This window comes from Pipistrellus kuhlii, unplaced genomic scaffold, assembly GCF_014108245.1.
Source record: "Pipistrellus kuhlii isolate mPipKuh1 unplaced genomic scaffold, mPipKuh1.p scaffold_m20_p_29, whole genome shotgun sequence".
Classification (NCBI taxonomy): Eukaryota; Metazoa; Chordata; class Mammalia; order Chiroptera; family Vespertilionidae; genus Pipistrellus; species Pipistrellus kuhlii.
Window position 1 is genome coordinate 5,773,081 of NW_023425528.1, and position 19,959 is coordinate 5,793,039.

Consider the following 19,959-nt stretch of genomic DNA (forward strand, 5'->3'; position numbering starts at 1 on the left):
AGGCAGAGAAAGCTGACTGGCAGCCATCACTGTTTGCCAGGCCCTAGCCTAAAGATGCCCTGAGACTCCACCCTGAGACTCTGCCCTGCACAATCTACAAACACACCCAAGCTGCAAGCAGCGGCTTTTGCATATGAATGGCCTTCTCTATTACAGTTTAACCTAGCAAACTTGAAACCTGGTGCAAACAGCTCCAAAGCTTCCAAGCTCCAAGCAAGGAGGAGAGGACTGTGGTTCTCACTGTAGCTCCTAAGGGGGGCCTCAGACAGTAGCTGAACTGCACCTCAGTGGAGATCCAGAAACTAGTGTATCTAGTGGTCTGTGTGAGATGACACCAGATTTCAACTACTCTATAAGGGACACATTCAAGAGATAGACTCAGTGAGCACCAAAGCCCTATGGGAACAAATCCTCCCCTATAAACATGTCTCCAGTACAGAAATTCTTCCGTTATAGACACAGTGGGTCCTCACAGCCAATTGGCCTGGAGGTAAATTCCTCCCAGTGACACCAACAACAATCAAGACTTAACAACCCTTGTTTAACTACAACAAGGGTGTATACACAGTCCACAAAGGGGTGCACCAAAAGTTTCCACATCAGGCAACTGGGCAGCTGACCCATTGAACCATATAGAATACCCAGGCCACAAAGCTACCCTACCAACACTGGGAAGCAGCGAAAATACCGAGAAAAGGAAGGATATTTCAAACAAAAGAAATTGAGAACAAAGACTGGATATAGAGTTCAAAACCATGGTTATAAGGTTTTTCAAGAATTTCCTAGAAAAGGCCGATAAATTTAACGAGACCCTCAAGGATATGAAAAAGAAATTAAACCAACTAGAAATTAAACATACACTGACTAAAATAAAAAATATTATACCGATGCCAAGACCGGTTTGGCTCAATGGATAGAGCGTCGGCTTGGGGACTGAAGGGTCCCGGGTTCGATTCCGGTCAAGGGCATGTACCTTGGTTGCGGGCACATCCCCAGTAGGGGGTGTGCAAGAGGCAGCTGATCGATGACTCTCTCTCATTGATATTTCTAACTCTCTATCTCTCTCCCTTCCTCTCTGTACAAAATCAATAAAAATATATTTTAAAAAAAATGTTATACCAAGACCCAACAGCAGATTAGAAGAATGCAAGAATCAAGTCAAAGATTTGGAATACAAAGAGGCAAAGGCCACTCTTCCAGAGAAGCAAGAAGAGAAGAGAATCCAGAAAGTTGAAGATAGTGTAAGAAGCCTCTGGGACAACTTCAAGTGTACCAACATCAGAATTATGGGGTTGCCAGAAGAAGAGAGAGAGCAAGACACTGAAAACCTATTTGAAGAAATAATGACCAAAAACTTCCCCTACCTGGTGAAAGAAATAGACTTACAAGTCCAGGAAGCGCATAGAACCCCAAACAAGAAGAATCCAAAGAGGACCACACCAAGACACATCATAATTAAAATGCCAAGAGCAAAAGACAAAGGGGGAATATTAAATGCAGCTAGAGAAAACCAGTTAGTTACCTACAAGAGAACACCCATATAATTATCAGCTGATTTCTCAACAGAAACTATGCAGGCCAGATGGGAGTGGCAAGAAATATTCAAAGTGATGAATAGCAAGAACCTACAACCAAGATTACTCTACCCAGCAAAGTTATCATTCAGAATTGAAGGGCAGATAAAAAGCTTCACAGATCAGAAAAAGCTAAACCAATATTATATGAAATGCTAAAAGGTGTTCTTTAAAAAGAGGAAAAAAGAAAAAAAAAACTAAAGATAAAAATTATGAACAACAAATACATATCTAACAACAAATGAATCTAAAAGTCAAGTGAATTAAAAATCTGAGAAACAGAATAAACTGGTCAATATAATAGAATCAGGGGCATAGAATGGGAGGGGATTGATAATTCTGAAGGGGAATGGGGTGTCTGTGTGGGGGGTACAGGAATAGACTGGACAAAAATCTATACCTATGGATGAGGACAGCGGGGGGAAGGGGGATGAGGTAAGAAAAGAGGGTGGAGTGGGGACCAGGTGGAGGGGAGCTATGGGGGGAGGGGGGAAAAGGAGAAACAGTTATAATAATCTGAACAATAAATATTAATTAAAATTAAAAAAAAAAGAAAAAGTGCAAAAGGAAATATGTGGCAGACAACAAATGCTTTCTGGCTGTAGTTTTTGTGCATGCCTGTGAGACAACTTCCAGTACTCTCAGGGGGAAAAAAGAAGTCTTTTTAGAGATTTGGGACATCAGAATAGTGAGTGTTGGAGACTATCCACTTAGCCTAACAATGGATGTAATCACAATAAATGCTCTTGGAACCTTTTTTGGAATATAATAAAACTAGTATTATTGTTTTACATTAACACTTTTTTTTTTTACTAACTATAGCTATATTCAGCTTGAGCACACATCTCACTTACTAGACTTAACTCTCAATGATTACTAACAATTTCCAAAATCTACTTTCAAAAAAGAAGAGTTACTGCTACTGAGGATATTTAATGAATGTGTCCCTGCAACTAAGGCATCTCTAATGGAGGTGTTGCTTGGCTGTTTTTTGCAGTTTTGTCTAATCTCTAAAATTATACTTTGTATATTAAATGACTCTCAAAATGGTTTTTCCCTGAGTCTCACCAATGGCCCTAGTAAGTAAGGTTCATATCAATTCCAACCTTAAAGATGTGTACACTGAATCCCACAAAAGTTAAGTGATTTGGATCTGGTCAAATGTTTTATGAGTGGTGGAACCTGAATATAACTGAAACCATTTTGCTTGGAAATAATGTACATCTTCCCAAATGCCTATAAGGAATGAAAAAGTATTTTCATTGTAGATTGTGCTTACTAGTATTTAGAAGTAATTTGCCAGTAACAGCTTTATCTCATTTTAGATGGTAGTGACTAAACTAAGAGAATGATGTAGGACAGTGGTCAGCAAACCACAGCATGCGAGCCACATGCGGCTCTTTGGCCCCTTGAGTGTGGTTCTTCCACAAAATACCACAGCCTGGCAAGTCTATTTTGAAGAAGTGGCATTAGAAGAAGTTTAAGTTTAAGAAATTTGGCTTGCAAAAGAAATTTCAGTCATTGTACTGTTGATATTGGGCTCTGTTGACTAATGAGTTTGCCAACCACTGCATTAGAATAACGGAAAGTGGATGAAGGTAGAATATGTACAACTTGATACATAATTGTGAAAACTTTAAAAAAGACCTTTAGGGTAGTCCCAAATTAGACCATATCTATTGCTTTATTGATCTAGTATCCCTCTCCAGATCTCTGGAAATTGTCTCTTTGGCTATCTCAACTTTATGTCCAAGCTCTAGATACTGTGTTGTCATGTGACCCTTTGCTTTGGGCCACATAGGAGTGTTTTAGGAGTGGGCATTTTGCTTGATTTCACTATAAGTCCCCTTTCTCTCATATTTTTTGTGTTCTGCTTCAAGAGAACTCAATCAATCATACACCAGTAGCTATAAATTGCAATCCTGTAGAAAAGCACTGTCCAATAGATATAACATGTGAGCCCAAAATGTAATTTTAAATATTATAATTGCCACATTAAGAAAGTAAGCAAGTGGAATTAATTTTCATAATATACCTTATTTAACACAGTACACCCAATGTTATCATTTTAGCAAGCAATCAATATTTTTTAATTAATAAGATATTTTACATTCTTTTTTTCTCATACTCAGTCTTCAAATTCCAGGGTTTTCATTATACCCAACAGCCAGCACATCTCAATTTGGACTAGCCATAGTTTTTTCAAGTGCTTAATAGCAACATGAGATGGGTGGCTGCCATATTGGATGGGATAACTTTAAAGGTCCAGATCTCCCATCACATGGAGAAAGCCAGCCTATAGGGAGAAAATAAGTCAGTGCACAGAGAAATGCAGATATGAGAAGCATAGAAAAAAAACAAGAATACTTGTGGCATTCAAGTCCTTGGTTTGGGGAGTTCTTAAGGATCAGCTACCCTCCCATCCAGAACCAGCCATAGCCTGGATGTTTTCTGTGATATACAAGCTCCCTTTCAATATCCCACTTTGCTGTTAAAAGTATTATTTTCATTATCATTATTAAATTAAAATTATCTGCATTACTTTAAGGATGAACATTTTCTCATTTGTGTACCTATAACTCTGTTCTTAGCACACATTACTAATGAATTGCTCATTTGCCGCCTTTTTTATGGATTCCAAATGTGACCTAAGAACCCTTCTCAACAATGCTATAAGCAGCCACTATCAATTAATTGGAGTAAAAATGTAAGTAAAGATGTATCTGCCACCTATGCTATATATAATAGTTGAAATGTGTCTGTTTTATTATTTTCCTTGATGAATAATAAGAGAACCGTCTTTATGAACACATGAAACAGACCCTTGATCCTCTTAGAAATATTGTGTTTTCATATTGAAGTTAGGGGAGAAACATGACCTCATGGAATACAGGAGAACCTGCAATAGCTGAAGGAGACACAACTATCGATATAAATACATGGTTTGAAAAGTTATTGCAGCCATGTATATGTTTTACCCCAGGTAGGTGATTTGGGATATCACTTTGGCATGCACAAACTTAATCAATGTGAAATGTGGTAAGTAATCAAAATATTAGGAACTTCTGGATGCTTTTCATAACATATCCATCTCTTACGTATTTCATTTTCTGATTATAATAAATATAATTCAATGAATTAAGAGAATGAAATAGTAAATGCCCTTATAAGAAATTCTATAAATCAAACCTCTGGAACAGGTTTCAAATGAATCTGAACAACTCTTTTGTGGTGCTGATGGGATTTTTCACAGAAGAAAATATATTTCTGCAACTGTATCCAAATGAAACCAAAAGCAAACAGGCTTAATTAGAAATTGAAATGCACAATCTTCCTTTTGCCATCTTAAATTTGTTAATGGACAGTGAAACTTGCAGGAGTCCAGATGCACTCTTCACTTTCTGGTTCCTTTGTATATTTTCATAAATTAGCTTCTTTTTGTAAGAATGTCATTTATAAAAGAGGAAAAGACTACATATTTTTAACTAAAGCATTCTGAAACAACCACACCTCAGCTAGTGTCATTAGAATAATTGCTAATACAATACTGCCCTCTAGCAATGGCTTAGGCTGGGCTTTTGCCCCAGTAGTTCTTTCCTCAGGCCACTTAGATACCTTCCTACTTCCTAGCATGTACAAAACAAGAAAGAAGTTATAACTTTGTCTAATTCCCTAATGAAAATGAAACAATAATAAAGATGAGGTTATTTAGGCTCAGAATGATCAAATGACAATTGACTTACCCAAGGTTACACAAGTTGTCACTGGCACAAATGGGATTGGAATATAGATTTTCATCTTATCTTTTTCTCTCTCTCTCTCTCTCTCTCTCTCTCTCTCTCTCTCTCTCTCTCTCTCTCTCTCTCTCTCTCTCTCTCTTTCCCTCTCTCCCTCCCTCCCTCCCATCTTCCTCTTTCACCTTCCTTCCTTCTCCTTCTCAGGGTAGAGGGTATTGTGTTTTTTGAACTTGCTACATAATTGGCTGTGGAAACTTTTAAAAGTTTTGGTGATTGGGTTATGGAAAAACTCTGAGCTTAATTAGAATAAGAGGATCTTAGCCTAATGAATGACCACAATGATTTACTTATTTCAGTTACTTTAGTTTTTGGTTGAAGGAGAAAGAATCCACAGGGAAGAAGTCACATTTCTCCAGAAATTTTGTTTTTGAGCTAGAGCATCTGAGCTTTCAGCAACCCCCAAAATATAAGCCCACCCTCTTCTTTTATCTGAGGCAATCTTTGTTGCAAAGGCAGCAGTTGAAAGACAGTTGTTATGGGTCTGGGTGGGGTCATGATAGTTTGCCTTTCTAAATCCCTCCCCCAATTCTGCAAAGGTTTGAGAAAATAGAATAGTTGGTCTGCGCTGGAGAGCAAAAGGAGCAGTAGCACATCCCAAAATATTCTCTAAAAGTAAAGCCTCCAATAATATTTATGGTAATAAGTTGCAAGATGGTTGAGTTTGTGATAAAAATTTGTAAAAGGGAAGCTCAAAATCATTAGCCATCAGGGAAATATAATTCAAAACCACAACAAGATTCCCACTAGGACAAGTGTTGAGGATGTGGAGAATTTATATCCCTCATATACTGCTGATGGGAATCTAAAATGGTGCAGCCAGCCTGGCTGATGTGGCTTAGTTGGTTGAACACTGTCCCATGCATCAAGAGGTCATTGGTTCAATTCTAACATTGTTCAGGGCACATGCCTGGGCTTTAGGCTTGATCCCCAATAGGGAGAGTGCAAGAAGTAGCCAATCAATGTTTCTTTATCATAGATGTTTCTATCTCTCCCTTTGCCTTCCTCTCTTAAAAAAAATTAATAAAAACATTTTAAAATACTGCATCCACTTTGGAAAAACAGTTTGGTAGCTCCTCAAATTGTTAAATATAGACTGTATCATATGTAGGAGAAATGAAAATGTATGTTCACACAAAAACATGTGTAAGAATCTTCATAGCAGCAGTATTTATAATATCCAAAAGGTGGAAGCAACCAAATTTTCTATTAGATGTTGAATGTATAAACATTACACTAAGTGAAAGAAACCAAACACAAAAGGCCATATGTAACACTGGTGGGCGGGGGGTCCCTCAGCTCGCAGTCCAGGATCCCTTGGGGGATGTCCGCCTGCTGGCTGGTGGCAGTCAGACATCTTCTGAAGGGTCCTTAGCACTGCCACAGAGGCAAGAGAAGCTTCTACCAACACCCCCCCACACACACACACACACACACACCGCTGTGCTCTCCAGTCATGTGCCCAGCTTCTGGCTGAGTGGCATTTCCCCTGTGGGAGTGCACTAACCACCAGGAGGCAGCTCCTTCATCAATTGTCTGCCCCCTGGTAGTTAGTGTGTGTCATAGCGACCAGTCATCCTATTCAGTCGATTTGCATATTAGGCTTTTATTATATAGTATGTGATTCCATTTGCACAAAAAGTCCAGAATAGGCAATTCTACCAAGAGAGAAAGTAGATTAGTATTTTCTAAGGGTTTGGAGGTGGGGATGGAGTGATTGAGGAATGGAGAGTGACTGTTTAATCATTAATGGGTATGGGTTTCTTTTCGAGATAATGAGTAAATTCTAAAATTAGATTATGGTGATAGCTGCACAATTATATGAATATACTAAAAAGATTAAATTGTATACTTTAAATGGGTAGATTATATGGTTTTTGAATTATATCTCAATAAAACTCTGACAGATAAACAATAATTTTTAAAAAGTTATTAGAGGATATTGTGGGAAAGCAAAGGATAGTCTCTTCAATACCTATTTATGCATCAATGCTTAGACTAGTGAAATTCTCAGCAAAGGTAGTAAAGGGGTAGGAGTTTTCTTTTCTTTTTTTATCTTGCCAGCTTCCCCAATACTAGCCCAGCTCAAAAGGCAGCCCCTTTCATATGAATGGTGAACTGACTCAGTCTTTGTCAGAAATGTTTATTTCATAGTGATTTTTAAGTGATAGTTGAGCAGTGTATAGAATTAGATGTTCACAAATTTACTATTCATATGCTGTGCATATATTCCATTGTTAGCTTGCCTATATCTCTTTGGACTCGACCACATCCACCTTGGAGGATGAGAGAGTTTGTGGATCTGCCATTAAGATCCCTACTCTTTTTTTGCATCTGGGGATTTCCCTGTCTTATTTCAGGCTCCCCAGCTAGAAGTTTTTTCTCCACATTTCATCCAGCATTTTTTTGAATTTATAATGGAAGAAGCCACTCTAAATTATCTCTATCAAGTAGCTTAAACTAAAAGTGTCGTGCCTTATTAATGTGTGCACTTACCACAATGTTAGAACTTGTATCACCTTCATGGGATGGGGGGTGTTGGAAGGCAGGGGCTAGGATTACCTAAATTATTGATCATCTTTCTTCCTTACACACTTCTTCAATTTTCTGAGAGATAAGTGACAAAGAGGGAAAAATAAGTGCTGAGTAAGAAGAGCCAGCTCTTGGGTGAAAGCACTAAGATCCCTCCCACTTTCAGAGTCCTATACTCTTCCATATATGCCTGGGCCCAAGATGTATATTTTTCTCAATGGAAATAAGCCAGGAGAGAATCTTAATTTTCTTATTAGGCCAGAGCTCAGAACAGAGGCTGCTCCAATATGGGGCTGCAGCCAGCCCCCGGAAAGAACCTCCTTGAGCTCAGTAGTATCCCACAATGGTTTATTATTTTCTTTGAATGTTAAAGACTTTCCCCCAAGTACCCATAGGAAGATTCATATCTGGATCTAAGATTAGGGAGGGGGGAAACAGGGACATTTTTGCAAAGGTCTCAAACTTTATGACCTTAAAATGTTGGCTGCTATTCTTTGCAAATTTGCTCAGGAGAACAGGGTAAGTCTTCACAGTAGTCATATGACACTGAATAATGAAGCCATGTGTATATGGTAGAGTGGTGGTATGTAGGGTAGGGGCAGCACTCTGGGACATGTTCAAATCCCAGTTCTTGTACTTTTAAATTTTTTAAAATCCTCACCTGAGGATATTTTTCCCATTGATTTCTAGAGAGTGGAAGGGAGGGAAAAGGGGAAGAGAAAGAGAGAGAGAGAGAAACATCCATGTAAGATAAATACATCGATTGGTTGCCTCCACCATGTGCCCCTACTGGGGTAGGGAATCTGCAACTGAGGTACTTGCCCTTGATAGGAAATTGAACTCATTACTTTTTTTTTTTTTTTTTTTAATTTCCCTGTCTTGTTCCAGTTACTTAACTTCTCTGTGCTACAGATTTTTGGTCTATAAGAGGATTACTGAGATCACCCACCTCTCTCTGCTGTTCAGAAGATTATATAGCATGACAATCCAGATAAAGCAATTATTCCATAACTTGGGCCCTTGATAAGTGCTCAATAGATACTAATATTAAACTGTGGTTTTTGCTGTGCTTTAGTAAAGGCTTTATTTTAGGTCCTACCCCACAGTTTAAATAGAACCCCTGAAGAGAGTGGATTTTGAGTTATGTCCCAATTTAGCTCTCTCCCACCTACTGCCCAACCTCTTCAGGGCTAAGCTTAGGTTTATACTACCTAATAAAAGAGTAATATGCAAACTAACCATCACTCCACTATACCCACAAGCCACTAGCCAATCAGAGTGAGTATGCAAATAAACCCAACCAAGATGGGTACAGCCACAGAGAGCAGGAGGGAGGCTTGGGTTTCCCAGGCAATGGAGGAAGCCAAGCTTTCCGCCTGCCCTTGCCAGCCTAAGCCTCCACTCGAGGTTACAAAGTTTCAATGATAGAAGGTAAACAAATCCAAACAGAAATAGCGGCAGCCACAGAAAGAGGGGGAGGCTAGGGTTGCAATGGAGGAAGCAAAGCTTTCCACACACTCTGGCTGGCCCAGGCCTCCACTCCAGGCTACAAAGTTTCAATTATAGAATGTACACAAATTCCAACAAAAATGGCTGCCTGCCAGGGAGCAAGCAGAGGGCTTGGCTCCACTCCCAGTTACAAAGTTTCAATTGTAGAAGGTAAATAAATTCCAGATACCAGGGCCCCCACTTGGGTATCCAGGGGGCATGGCTGGCCTGCAAACCATCACAGGCCACTCGCTTATGCCACCCCATGCCCCAAGGAAACCCCCACCCTGATCTGGGACACCCTTCAGGGCAAACCAGCTGCCCCCCCCATGCACTAGGCCTCTACCCTATCTAATAAAAGAGTACTATGCAGATTGACCATCACTCCAACACACAAGATGGTTGCCCCCATGTGGTCAAAGATCCTGTCCCCATGTGGACACAAGATGGCCACCACAAGATGGCTAGCAGGGGAGGGCAGTTGGGAGGCACTGCAAGGGAGGGCAGTTGGAAGTGATCAACCCTGCAGGGGAGGGAAGTTAGGGGTGACCAGGCTGGCAGAGGAGGGAAGTTGGGGGCAAACAGGCTGGCAGGGGAGCAGCTAGACATCAATCAGGCTGGCATGGGAGTGGTTAGGGGGTGATCAGGCTGACAGGCAGAAGTGGTTAGGGGCAATCAGGAAGGCAGGCAGGTGAGCAATTGGGAGCCAGCAATTCTGGATTGTGAGAGGGATCCCAGATTAGAGAGGGTACAGGCTGGGTTGAAGGACACCTCCCCCTCCCTGTGCATGAATTTCATGCACCAGGCCTCTAATATATAATAACAAGTCTTACATTTATATATCTTGCACTTTATTTTTCCAAACACTTTTACAACCTTTATCCCCTGAAGCTTTGAGGTTATCAGGATGGTGAGGGGTATCCCCACTTTGGAGAAGAGGAAACTAAGGCCTGGAAAGGTAAAGTGGTCTGTTTAGAACTAACTACCCAGCTTATTAGAAAGAAAGACGAAGGTGCTTAAAGTTAAGCCTCCTCTAATAGCCATTTCAACCCCATACACCATCTATTCTCCTATAACTCCTCCATTAGATTACAAAGGATCAAGCAGCCTGCTTTTCTGTCTCTCAATGCTTAAAGATGCAGTTTTCAGACTAGGTGAGAATGAAGGAAATATGTGATCCATATGTAAAAAAAAATCTCTATACTCTGAGGTAGGCCAATTTATTTTATCCGTAATATTCTAGTTGGAGAACAAGATTGATAATGCCTTAAGGACTCAAGCCTGTTGGAATAAATAAGGGGGAAGAAATCCTATATTTGATCTGACCAAACTAGTCAAGTATAGTGGAATCTTAGCTAACCCCAGTGAGAATCAGAAATGTCTGGAAACTCTCTGAGTCATTGGTCATTCGGTGGCAGATCAAGCCTATACTTGCATTAGAGAAAGTGGTCTTTAAGAGAACCTTTTATTTTTTCCAAATTAAATAGCAGATTTATTAAGAGAAGGTTTTATATACTATGGGTCCCTGAGGGGCAAAGACAGAGACCATGCTGTGCGTGAAAAGATGGCAGAAGGACAGAGAAACAGGACAGGGTGATATTTTCTTTCCACCTGGACCCCAAGTACTTGGTGTGTAGAAAGAGTTCCTTTCACTATTCACAAGGATGATAATGATTTTCAAAGAGATCTGTGGACTTAAAGTGCTTAGGGCCAGGGTTAGAGACCAGGAGAAAAATTTGGAAATCAAAACAGAAGGTTGTAACTTGATGTTTTTTGTTCTCTGGGCATAAGAACCAGGTCTGAAAGTCTGAGTTAGGAAAATCCAGGTGGGAGCAGAAGGGGAGGTGGGGGTGGGGTGGGGGAGGGGATTGCTGTATGAAGAAGCTGAAGCCCCTCTTATCACAAGAGCCTCACTGAGATATAGGATAAAAACAATACTGTTTTGATGTTCAGGTGACAAAATGTGGCACAAAATCGGGAGGAAAATTATTACCCCCACTCCCCAATTCTACTCCCTACCTCTCATGAACCCATCAGTGGTTTTAGCCAAAGCTGCCTAAAGTGAGAACAGCACCATTCAAGCCCCTTGTGGATTTGCAGAATCCACACCTCACCCCAGCAGGGACTTTTGGGTTCCCATAGCCAGAGGCACCCACTGACAATGGGGCAGGGCAGAGAGGCTGCCCTCACTTGGCAATGTGGTAAAGGTAGGGTAGGAAGCAAATAACAGGAAAGGACTATCTAAGAGTAAGGGAAACTGCCAGGGTCTCCACAAATTACCGGAGGAAACCTTCAAGTTATTGAGATTTTGTAACACACAAGTGGAACTGGGTTTCAGTGACATCTGAGTTTTTACAGTTTATGGAACCTTATTTTTACCCATGAGCCAATGAAGTCTGGATAAACTTGAAACACTATTTTACAGCAGACAAAATAGTCTCAATTATTTGGGCATATGATGACTCAGCTCCATGTAGACGATGAGTGGCTCTAGAAGCATTTCTAAATATAACCTTTTGAGTGGGTAGCAGAGCAGGGACTGTGTTCCAGCAGGATATACGTGGGCTTCATATGTTCTATTTATCTCTAGTGATGTTAGCTTTAAGGAGTGGAATAACACTAGGGAGAAAAACAAAGAAAAGAATGTTATTGTTCTCCATTTAAAAAAAAATCAGTTTTAATGTTTAAAGACACTTTCCTTCCCATACACATTTTCCAGACATAAATTGTAATTCTGTATCATCAATATCTTTTTTTTCAGTAAGAGTAAGGTCAACAGTGCTTTCTGGAGCTAAGAGCAACCCTGGCTGAAAACAGAGATCCAAAGTTCACTAGGGCCTGCACTGTGCCAGGTTTGAGTCAACAGGATCCCCAGAGGCCCATAGTCTCCCTGCCTGGAATTTAAGTTTCCCAACTTATTTCACCCCTTTCCCAATGCAACAGCATTAATGATTGATGTATCTGTTGGCAGCCTGCAGAACCATATTCTTATCTATATTACCATGGGGCTGCCAATTTGTCTGCCAATCTTTGTTGTTGTGTGTGTGTTTTTTTCCTGAGAATAATTTTCCTCTTCCTAGAATCAGACCCAGTGTTTAGAGTAATGGAGCAGCAGACTTAAATTTTAAGAGGGTTTTGGTCTCTGTCCCTCTCTTTCTATCCCCTCTGCTATAACCCTAAAGTGATTCATCTGATAAGTCAGTCACCTACACTACTCTCTGACCCCTTCCCCAATCTTGCCTCTAAACTGTTGCCAAGTTTGCATTCTAAAACATGTTTCTAATATGTCACCTACTTTTTAAAAAAAGAACTTTGAGTAACCCAATTACATGGACTATGATTGAATAAATTGGTTCCATTAGTATTATATTGCCCATTTTGTCTTAATAATCTTCACCACAATTTCAACCTATCTTACTTATGTATTTTCTTGCTTATTGTCTGTATCCTCCATCCACTGGAATGAAGTTTTCATTTAATGAGTGTTCTTACCTGTCTATCCCAAAAACAGTGGCTGGTACATGTTAGATAATGTTGATTGAATGACGGGCTCAATAAATTAAATTATGTTAGCAACAGTTAATTCTTTTTTCATAAATGAAGTTTATTTACTTTTATGATTACAAATGTAATGCATGCTTACTGTAGAGAATCTGGAAAGTACAGGAAAGTAGAAAGAAGAAAATAAGAACACCAATAATCTCACCACCTGAAGGCAAACACTGCTCACATTATGTTCTATCTATGCCTGTTTAATGACCAAGACCCTTGTCAAGAGTACTGGCCATGAAGCATAATAGCCAATGGGGAGTGAGGGTAACTAACAACTGACAGAATCACCCAGAGGTCATAGCTAGAAATTTGATACTGAAGGACAAGACAAGAGCCATACACAACATATCAAGAGGTCAGAAGCTGACAACACAATAACAAATTGGGTTAAGGTAAGAATGTAGTCAGATAGTGCTTGTCAAGGGTTTAGCCCAGTAGCTGTCACAGAGTACACAATCAATAAATGTTAACCATTACTATGATTACTATGGAGCAAAATGAATAGTTCAGGATGGAGACTATAAGCAGGGCAAGTACCCTGGAGACCCATTTTAGATGTTGTGAGTTAGGGCATATAAGGGCAAGTCTACTGGGTAAAAAGGATTGTGTAGGAGTGGGCATCATTTTCCATACAGACTCCCTACCAGGTGAAATGGGTACCAGGGAGTCCTCAAGTTTACCTGGTGACATGAGGCAAGACACTCTAAGGTGTTTTTGAGGTAGGACATGGTTTCTCCTGCCTAGATGTCTCCCTGGACCAAGAACTAAAACTGGCCTTGATGGTGATGGGAGTTTAGAACTTCATACATCAAACACTTTTGAAGTCCACACTCTGATTGTCAGGGCAAGTCACAGGCATATAGGGTAAAAGTGGGGGAGGCTCAAGGGGGAAGGCCACAAGGTTTATGATGTAATTAAATGGAATGATTTCAGGAACCAGTCCTCAAGTTAGCAGCCGAGTCAGATATCACAGAAGATTCCAGGGAACATTACTTGTTGGTAGAGGCCTTCTGATGACCTGCGCTCTGTCGAAGGTGGTTGTGTAGACCCTCTTGGGGGTCTTTGTGCTCTTTCAGGTAGTAACAGCGTTTGGGAACATGCTGGTGCTGATAGTAAGAAAAAAAAAAAAAAACAGCAGAGGTAAGAGCCATGCTTATAGTGATAAGAGTGTTCTGCTTGGATACTTTCAGGAACCTAGCAGGTCAAGGAACTTGGTTAATGTACCTTACTTGTAAAAAAAAAAAAGTGTGACAGGATTAGAGTAGCCAAATTTCCTAGTGACCTAGGTCCATAACATATGTGGCTGTAGGTGAGACCCAGCCCCCCAAAGATGACTTCTCCCTTAGAATTGGACTTGGAATAAGTATAGAATTGGAACTGAGCTCTGCTGACTCCCACTAATCAGAAGACTTAGTACTTTAACCATCCTAGGCCTTCAGTAACTTAGCCAGCACTTTGCTCCTCAAAGTGGTTAGTACACTTAAAATGATTACAATAAGCCAGGCCCAGTGATGAGACTCTAGGTTAGGGGTTACGGTCAAAGAGCTCAATGCCTCCCCCATTCCTTTTCCTTATTCTACTCAAAGGAGCAAGATGTTTTCCTGATCATTTCTGCCTCATTTTTCTGCTCAAAAACCTCAAGTATATCCCCCCATTATTACCTCCTCAGTCTGCTGATGAGAGTTCATTTCATTCTCCATTGCCTCTTCATTATTCCGCTTACAGGTTGACTGCAGAACCTGGCTTGAGGTGCCCTGGGAATACTTCTCTTCAGCCAGCTGGCACTCAATGTAGAGAGACCTGTCTATCAGTTCCTTTAAGCTGCCAGCCACCTTCAGAAAGATCTGTTCCATTTTGGTGGTAACAGCTTCCGAGAGTCCTTCCAGAAACCTGGTTCTTAGAATGGCACCAGACCAAGACAAATGTTGGGCCAGCAAAAGGAAGTCAGTGGCATACTGCCTGACTGACTTCTGGCCCTGCTTAGGGTGGCAAAGAATAGCACTGAGAATGTCTATCTCAGAAAGGGAATCATATAAGCCCTGTGATCTTTTCAGGAAAGATTTATTTTCATTTGAGAGGGGGGGGTTTCCTACCTCTAGCTGCAAGATGGACAATCTTTCTGCTGCCCCAAGATGAAGAGACACCAGAAATGCCATTTTCTCTGAATCATTCAAAAATCCCTTCATTTGCTTCTCCTCATCAATCTCCATCTCCTCCTCCTCCTCAGGGCCTGAACCCCGGGCTGCTTCCTGCTCTTCTAAAAGATAAGAGAGTGCTGGGGTTAGCATGCCAAAGGATGGAACTTCCTTTGGTGGTGGCTTCACTGTTTCGGGGTTTGTGGCAGATGTGTGTGTTGTGGGCTTTGACCCAGAGGTCATGGTGTTATTGTGAGAGGAAGATGTTTCTCCAGAGTCTGTGACTTTTATGTCTACAGTGGACATCATTCCAGAGACTGTGGCTGCCATTTGTGGTGTGGACATGGCTCCTGGGACTGAGGCCCTCATTAGTGGTGTGGATATTCCTCCAGAGGCCATGGCTGTCATTTGTGGCATGGACATCCCTCCAGGGGCTGTGGCTCTCAGAAATGGCATAGACCTCATTCCAGAAGCTGACACTCTCATAAGTGGTGTGGACATTGTTTCAGAAGCTGAGGTTCTCATTGGTGGTGCAGGTATCTCTCCTAAAGTTGAGTATGGTTTTTGTGGCAATGACATAGATCCAGAACTTGTGACTCTTGTTTGCAGTGTGGACATTGCTCCAGAGGCCATGCTTTCCATTAGTGGCATAGGCATCTCTCCAGAAGCCATGACTGGCATAAATGGCATGGGCATTGTTCCAGAGGCTATGGTTCTTACAAATGGCTTGGGCTTCCCACCAGAGGCCATAGCTGTTGCTTGTGCAGTGGACATCTTTCCACAGACTGGACCTCTCACTGACTCTGTGGGCACATCTTCAGAAGCTGAAGGTCTCTTTAGTGGTGTGGACATGATTCCAGAAACTGGAGCCCTTAACAGTGGTGGGGATGTCACGCCAGAGGCTGCAGTTTGCTTTGATAGTGCGCACATCTCTCCAGAAGCCATGGTCATCATTTGTGGCGTAGACATTGTTCCAGAGGTTGGGGCTCTCATCAGTGGAATGGACACCTTTCCAGAGGCTGAGGCTGTCATCTGAGGCATGGACATCACTCCAGAGGCTGTAGATCTCATGAGCCGTGTGGACATGGTTCTAGAGACAGGAGCCCTCATTTGTGGTATGGACAACCCTCCAGAGGTTATGGCTGTCATTTGTGGAATAGACAGCTCTCCATAAGCTGAGGGTCTCAGAGGAGTGACTATCTCTCCAGAAGATGGCTGTCTCATTAGTGGTGGAGTCATCTCCCCGGAGTCCGGGGATCTCAGTTTTGTAGTTGACATCATTTCAGAGGCTGGGGCTTGCATCTGTAGTGGCGACATTCCTCCAGAGGTCATAGATCTCAGGACTGACCTGGAGTCTTGGGTGCTCATTGCCTGTCTGGGCATCTTTCCAGAGGCTTTGGCTCTCGTTAGCTCTGTGGGCATTGTTCCAAAGCCTGGGACTCTTATTACAGGCATAGACATAGTTCCAGAGGCTACAGTTGTCATTTGTGGTGTGGACATGTCTCCAGAGGCATGAGCTCTCATTAGTGGTGCAGAGGCAGTATGTGTCATCTGTGGCAAGGTCATGGCTCCAGAAGCCTTATCATTCATTAGTAGTGTGGGTATCTCTCCAGAAGCTGTGGTTGTCAGTTGCTGTGTGAATATTGCTTCTGAGGCTTTGGATGTCGGTAGTGGCTTGGACAATTCTCCCAAGGCCATAGCTCTCGTTTGTGGCATGGGCATCACACCTGAGGCAGCGTCTCTTGTTAACAGTGTGGACATTGCTCCAGAATCTGGGGCTCTCATTTGTGGCACAGCTGTCACTCCTGAGGTTATAACTCTCTTTTGTGACATGGACATTGCTCCAGGGACAGGGGTTCTGATTTGCAGTGTGGACATTGACCCAGAGGTTGGGGCTGTCGGTGGTAGCATGGACACAGTTTCGGAGGCCGGGGCAATAATTGGCTGTGTGGACATTGCTCCAGAATCTGGAGCTCTCCTTAGCGGCAAGGACATCATTCCAGAAGCTGGGGCTCTCATTTGAAGTGTAGACATTGCCCCATTGTTTGTGGTTTTCATAAAGCCTGTGGATGTTGTTTCAGAAGTTCTGGCCACTGTTGCATGTGTGGACACCACTCTAGAGGCTGTGGTTGACATTTGCTCTGTTGTCATTGTTCCAGAGGTTGTGACCATCATCAGCGGGTTGGACAATGCTCCAGAGTCTGAGACCATCTTTAGCAATGTAGACATATTTCCAGAGGCCTGGGCTCTCATTTGTGGTGTGGACGTTGCTCCAGAGTCTGAAGTTCTCACTGGCAGTGTGGAAATCCCCCCAGGCATTGTTGCTCTCATCTGTGGAGTAGACATAATCTGAGAGTCTATATTTTGTGTTAACTGGGAGGACATCACTCCAGAACTTTGGGCTGGCATTAGTTGAGTAGGCATCACTCTAGAGGTTATGGGCATCATTAGCATTGGGGACATTGCTTCAACATCTGGGACTGGCTTTGATAACGTGGACATTTCTCCAGCATCTAGGCCTGACTGGAGTGTTGTGGACATTGCTCCCGGGCCAGGAGTTGACATTAGCAATGAAGACATTGCTCCAGAATCTGGACCTGTCATTATCTGGGTAGTCATTTCCCCAGAGTCTTGGGTACTTGTTGGATGGGTTGATGTTGCTTCAGAAGTGAGGGCTGACATTATCAGTGAGGATATAGCTTCAGAGTCTGTGCCCGACATTAACAGTGAAGATATCTCTCCAGAGGCCAGGGCAGTCATTAATACTTTGGACATTGCTTCAGTGTCTTCATCTGTAATTTGCAGTGGTGACATTGCTTCAGAGCCTGGAGCTGACACTGGCTGTGTGGGTATCACTCCAGGGTTTATATCTGGCATTAGGAGTGGGGATATCTCTCCAGGATCTTGGGCTAGCATCAATGGTGTGGACCTTTCTTCAGAGGATGGAGTGCTCATTATAGATGTAGGCATCACTCCAGAAGGTGGAGTTGGCATTGCCAATGGTGACATCGCTGCGGAATCGGGTGCCTCCATTAGTGTTGTGGACATTGTTCCAAAGTCAGGAATTGTCATCAGCCCTGGGGACATTAGACCATAGTCTGAGGTGGACAGCAGTGGGGATAATGTTCCAGAATCTGAGGTTGGCATTAGCAATGGGGACAGTGCCCCAGAGTCTGCATTTGGCATTAGCAATGGGGACAGTGTTTCTGGATCTGAAGCTGGCATTAGCAATGGGGACAGTGCCCCAGAGTCTGAGACTGGCATTAGTGGTGAGGTCAATTCTCCAGAGTTTTGTAGTCCCATTAGAGGTGTGGACATGGTGTCAAATTCTGGGGACGTCATCAACTGTATGGACATCCCTCCTGGGTCTGATGCTGGAGTTGAGACTATTGGCTGTACATGAGATTGCAGAATTTGGACATCTTCTCTGGTCTCTATCATTGGTCCAGAGAAGGTTGTCCTCCTGTTTGTGGGGTCATTTTCCTCCATCAGCATATTGTTGAATTGCTGTGTATGTAAGGGTATTGACATATCCACCTTGGCCACAGGACAGTGTGGAGGAAGCCCCTAAAGTGATGTTATCAGGGGTCCTGATGAAGCGCAACTAGCAAAAAAAAACCTGTAAACAAGAAACAAGTTTAGCAGTCAAAAACAAATATCAAGAAAATTGGGAAACAGAAATGATTCATGATGGAGGCCTTTTGTATGTGTTGCCAGCTATGTAGTATCAGAGATGGGCCCAGAAAGCTGTACAACAATGAACAAATTTGAAGTTGTAGCACATATTCTTTCCACCACTATTCTTTTAAACCAAACTACCCAGTCACACAGCACAGCCTCTCAGTTTATAAATACTAAAAATGCCAGCAGCCTCAACTGCCAGGAGCCTAAGCAATCTTAAATCAAATGAAGCAGCAGCACCACCTTCTGGAAAATTGTGAGAAGTGCAGGTTCCTGGGCTATGCTCTATAAACCAACCCAGGAACCTGCACTTTCTCATCTAGCCCAGGCCTAGATATGAAAGCCCTTTGCTCCAGGAAAATCATTGGCTCCTGAGCTCATTGAGTATTGCCACTAGTTTAGTCCCTATTTTACTACTCTAATGGCCCTGAATATATTCCTCAGGAAAAAAGGAGACATTTATCTGATCAATGACTAGGAGCAGCATTCCATTAACTGAAAAACCTGCTTATTATCATCATTATTGTTAATAACAAGAAAAAAAAAAACTACTACTACTACTACAACTTATTGCTCGCTTAGTGTTTTCCAGGCATTAAAATTTAAGGCAACTATATGCAATGCTATGCAACTTTAAACTGTAGAGATTTACATGATTCCATTTGAAGCTTACAATACACTGCATGATAGTATCATTATTCCCATTTTACCAGCTTTCTCAAATTAGCAGGGATTAGGGCTAAAATAGGGTCACAGAAACAGTAAATATTGTATATGTTTGACTCTTACCTCTCCTTGGGGTTACCTGGCTTTTAACATCCCTAAGGCTACATTCAATTATCTTTCTGACAGCCTAGACCCATGGTCGGCAAACTGTGGCTCTAGAGCCACATGCAGCTCTTTGGCCCATTGAGTGTGGCTCTTCCACAAAAATACCATGGCCTGGGTGAGTCTATTTTGAAGAAGTGGCGTTAGAAGAAGTTTAAGTTTAAAAAATTTGGCTCGCAAAAGAAATTTCAATCGTACTGTTGATATTTGGCTCTGTTGACTAATGAGTTTGCCGACCACTGTTGTAAACAGACAAGTGGTTGAGCCCTTGACCAGTGGTCGGCAAACTCATTAGTCAACAGAGCCAAATATCAACAGTACAACTATTGAAATTTCTTTTGAGAGCCAAATTTTTTTAACTTAAACTTCTTCTAA

General features: G+C 41.9%; 1 protein-coding gene across 1 annotated transcript; it reads right to left on the reverse strand.

The window, feature by feature from the left end:
* Nucleotides 1-12,922: 12,922 nt before the first annotated feature.
* RTL9 (retrotransposon Gag like 9) lies at nt 12,923-18,685 on the reverse strand. Its single transcript, XM_036454478.2, has 2 exons — nt 14,602-18,685; nt 12,923-14,046 (listed from the first exon to the last, which is right to left on the reverse strand). Exons 1-2 carry the CDS (start codon nt 18,604-18,606, stop codon nt 13,930-13,932), a joined length of 4,122 nt encoding a protein of 1,373 aa, XP_036310371.1. The 5' UTR covers nt 18,607-18,685; the 3' UTR covers nt 12,923-13,929.
* Nucleotides 18,686-19,959: the final 1,274 nt, after the last annotated feature.

Bases quoted from the DNA above. Each gene is read 5' to 3' on its own strand.
- RTL9 (XM_036454478.2), bottom strand. From the start codon at position 18,606: ATGTCAATACCCTTACATACACAGCAATTCAACAATATGCTGATGGAG. The intron at 14,047-14,601 runs GTAATAATGGGG...TCTTACTATCAG, and splicing joins CTCATCAGCAGACTGAGGAG to CACCAGCATGTTCCCAAACG.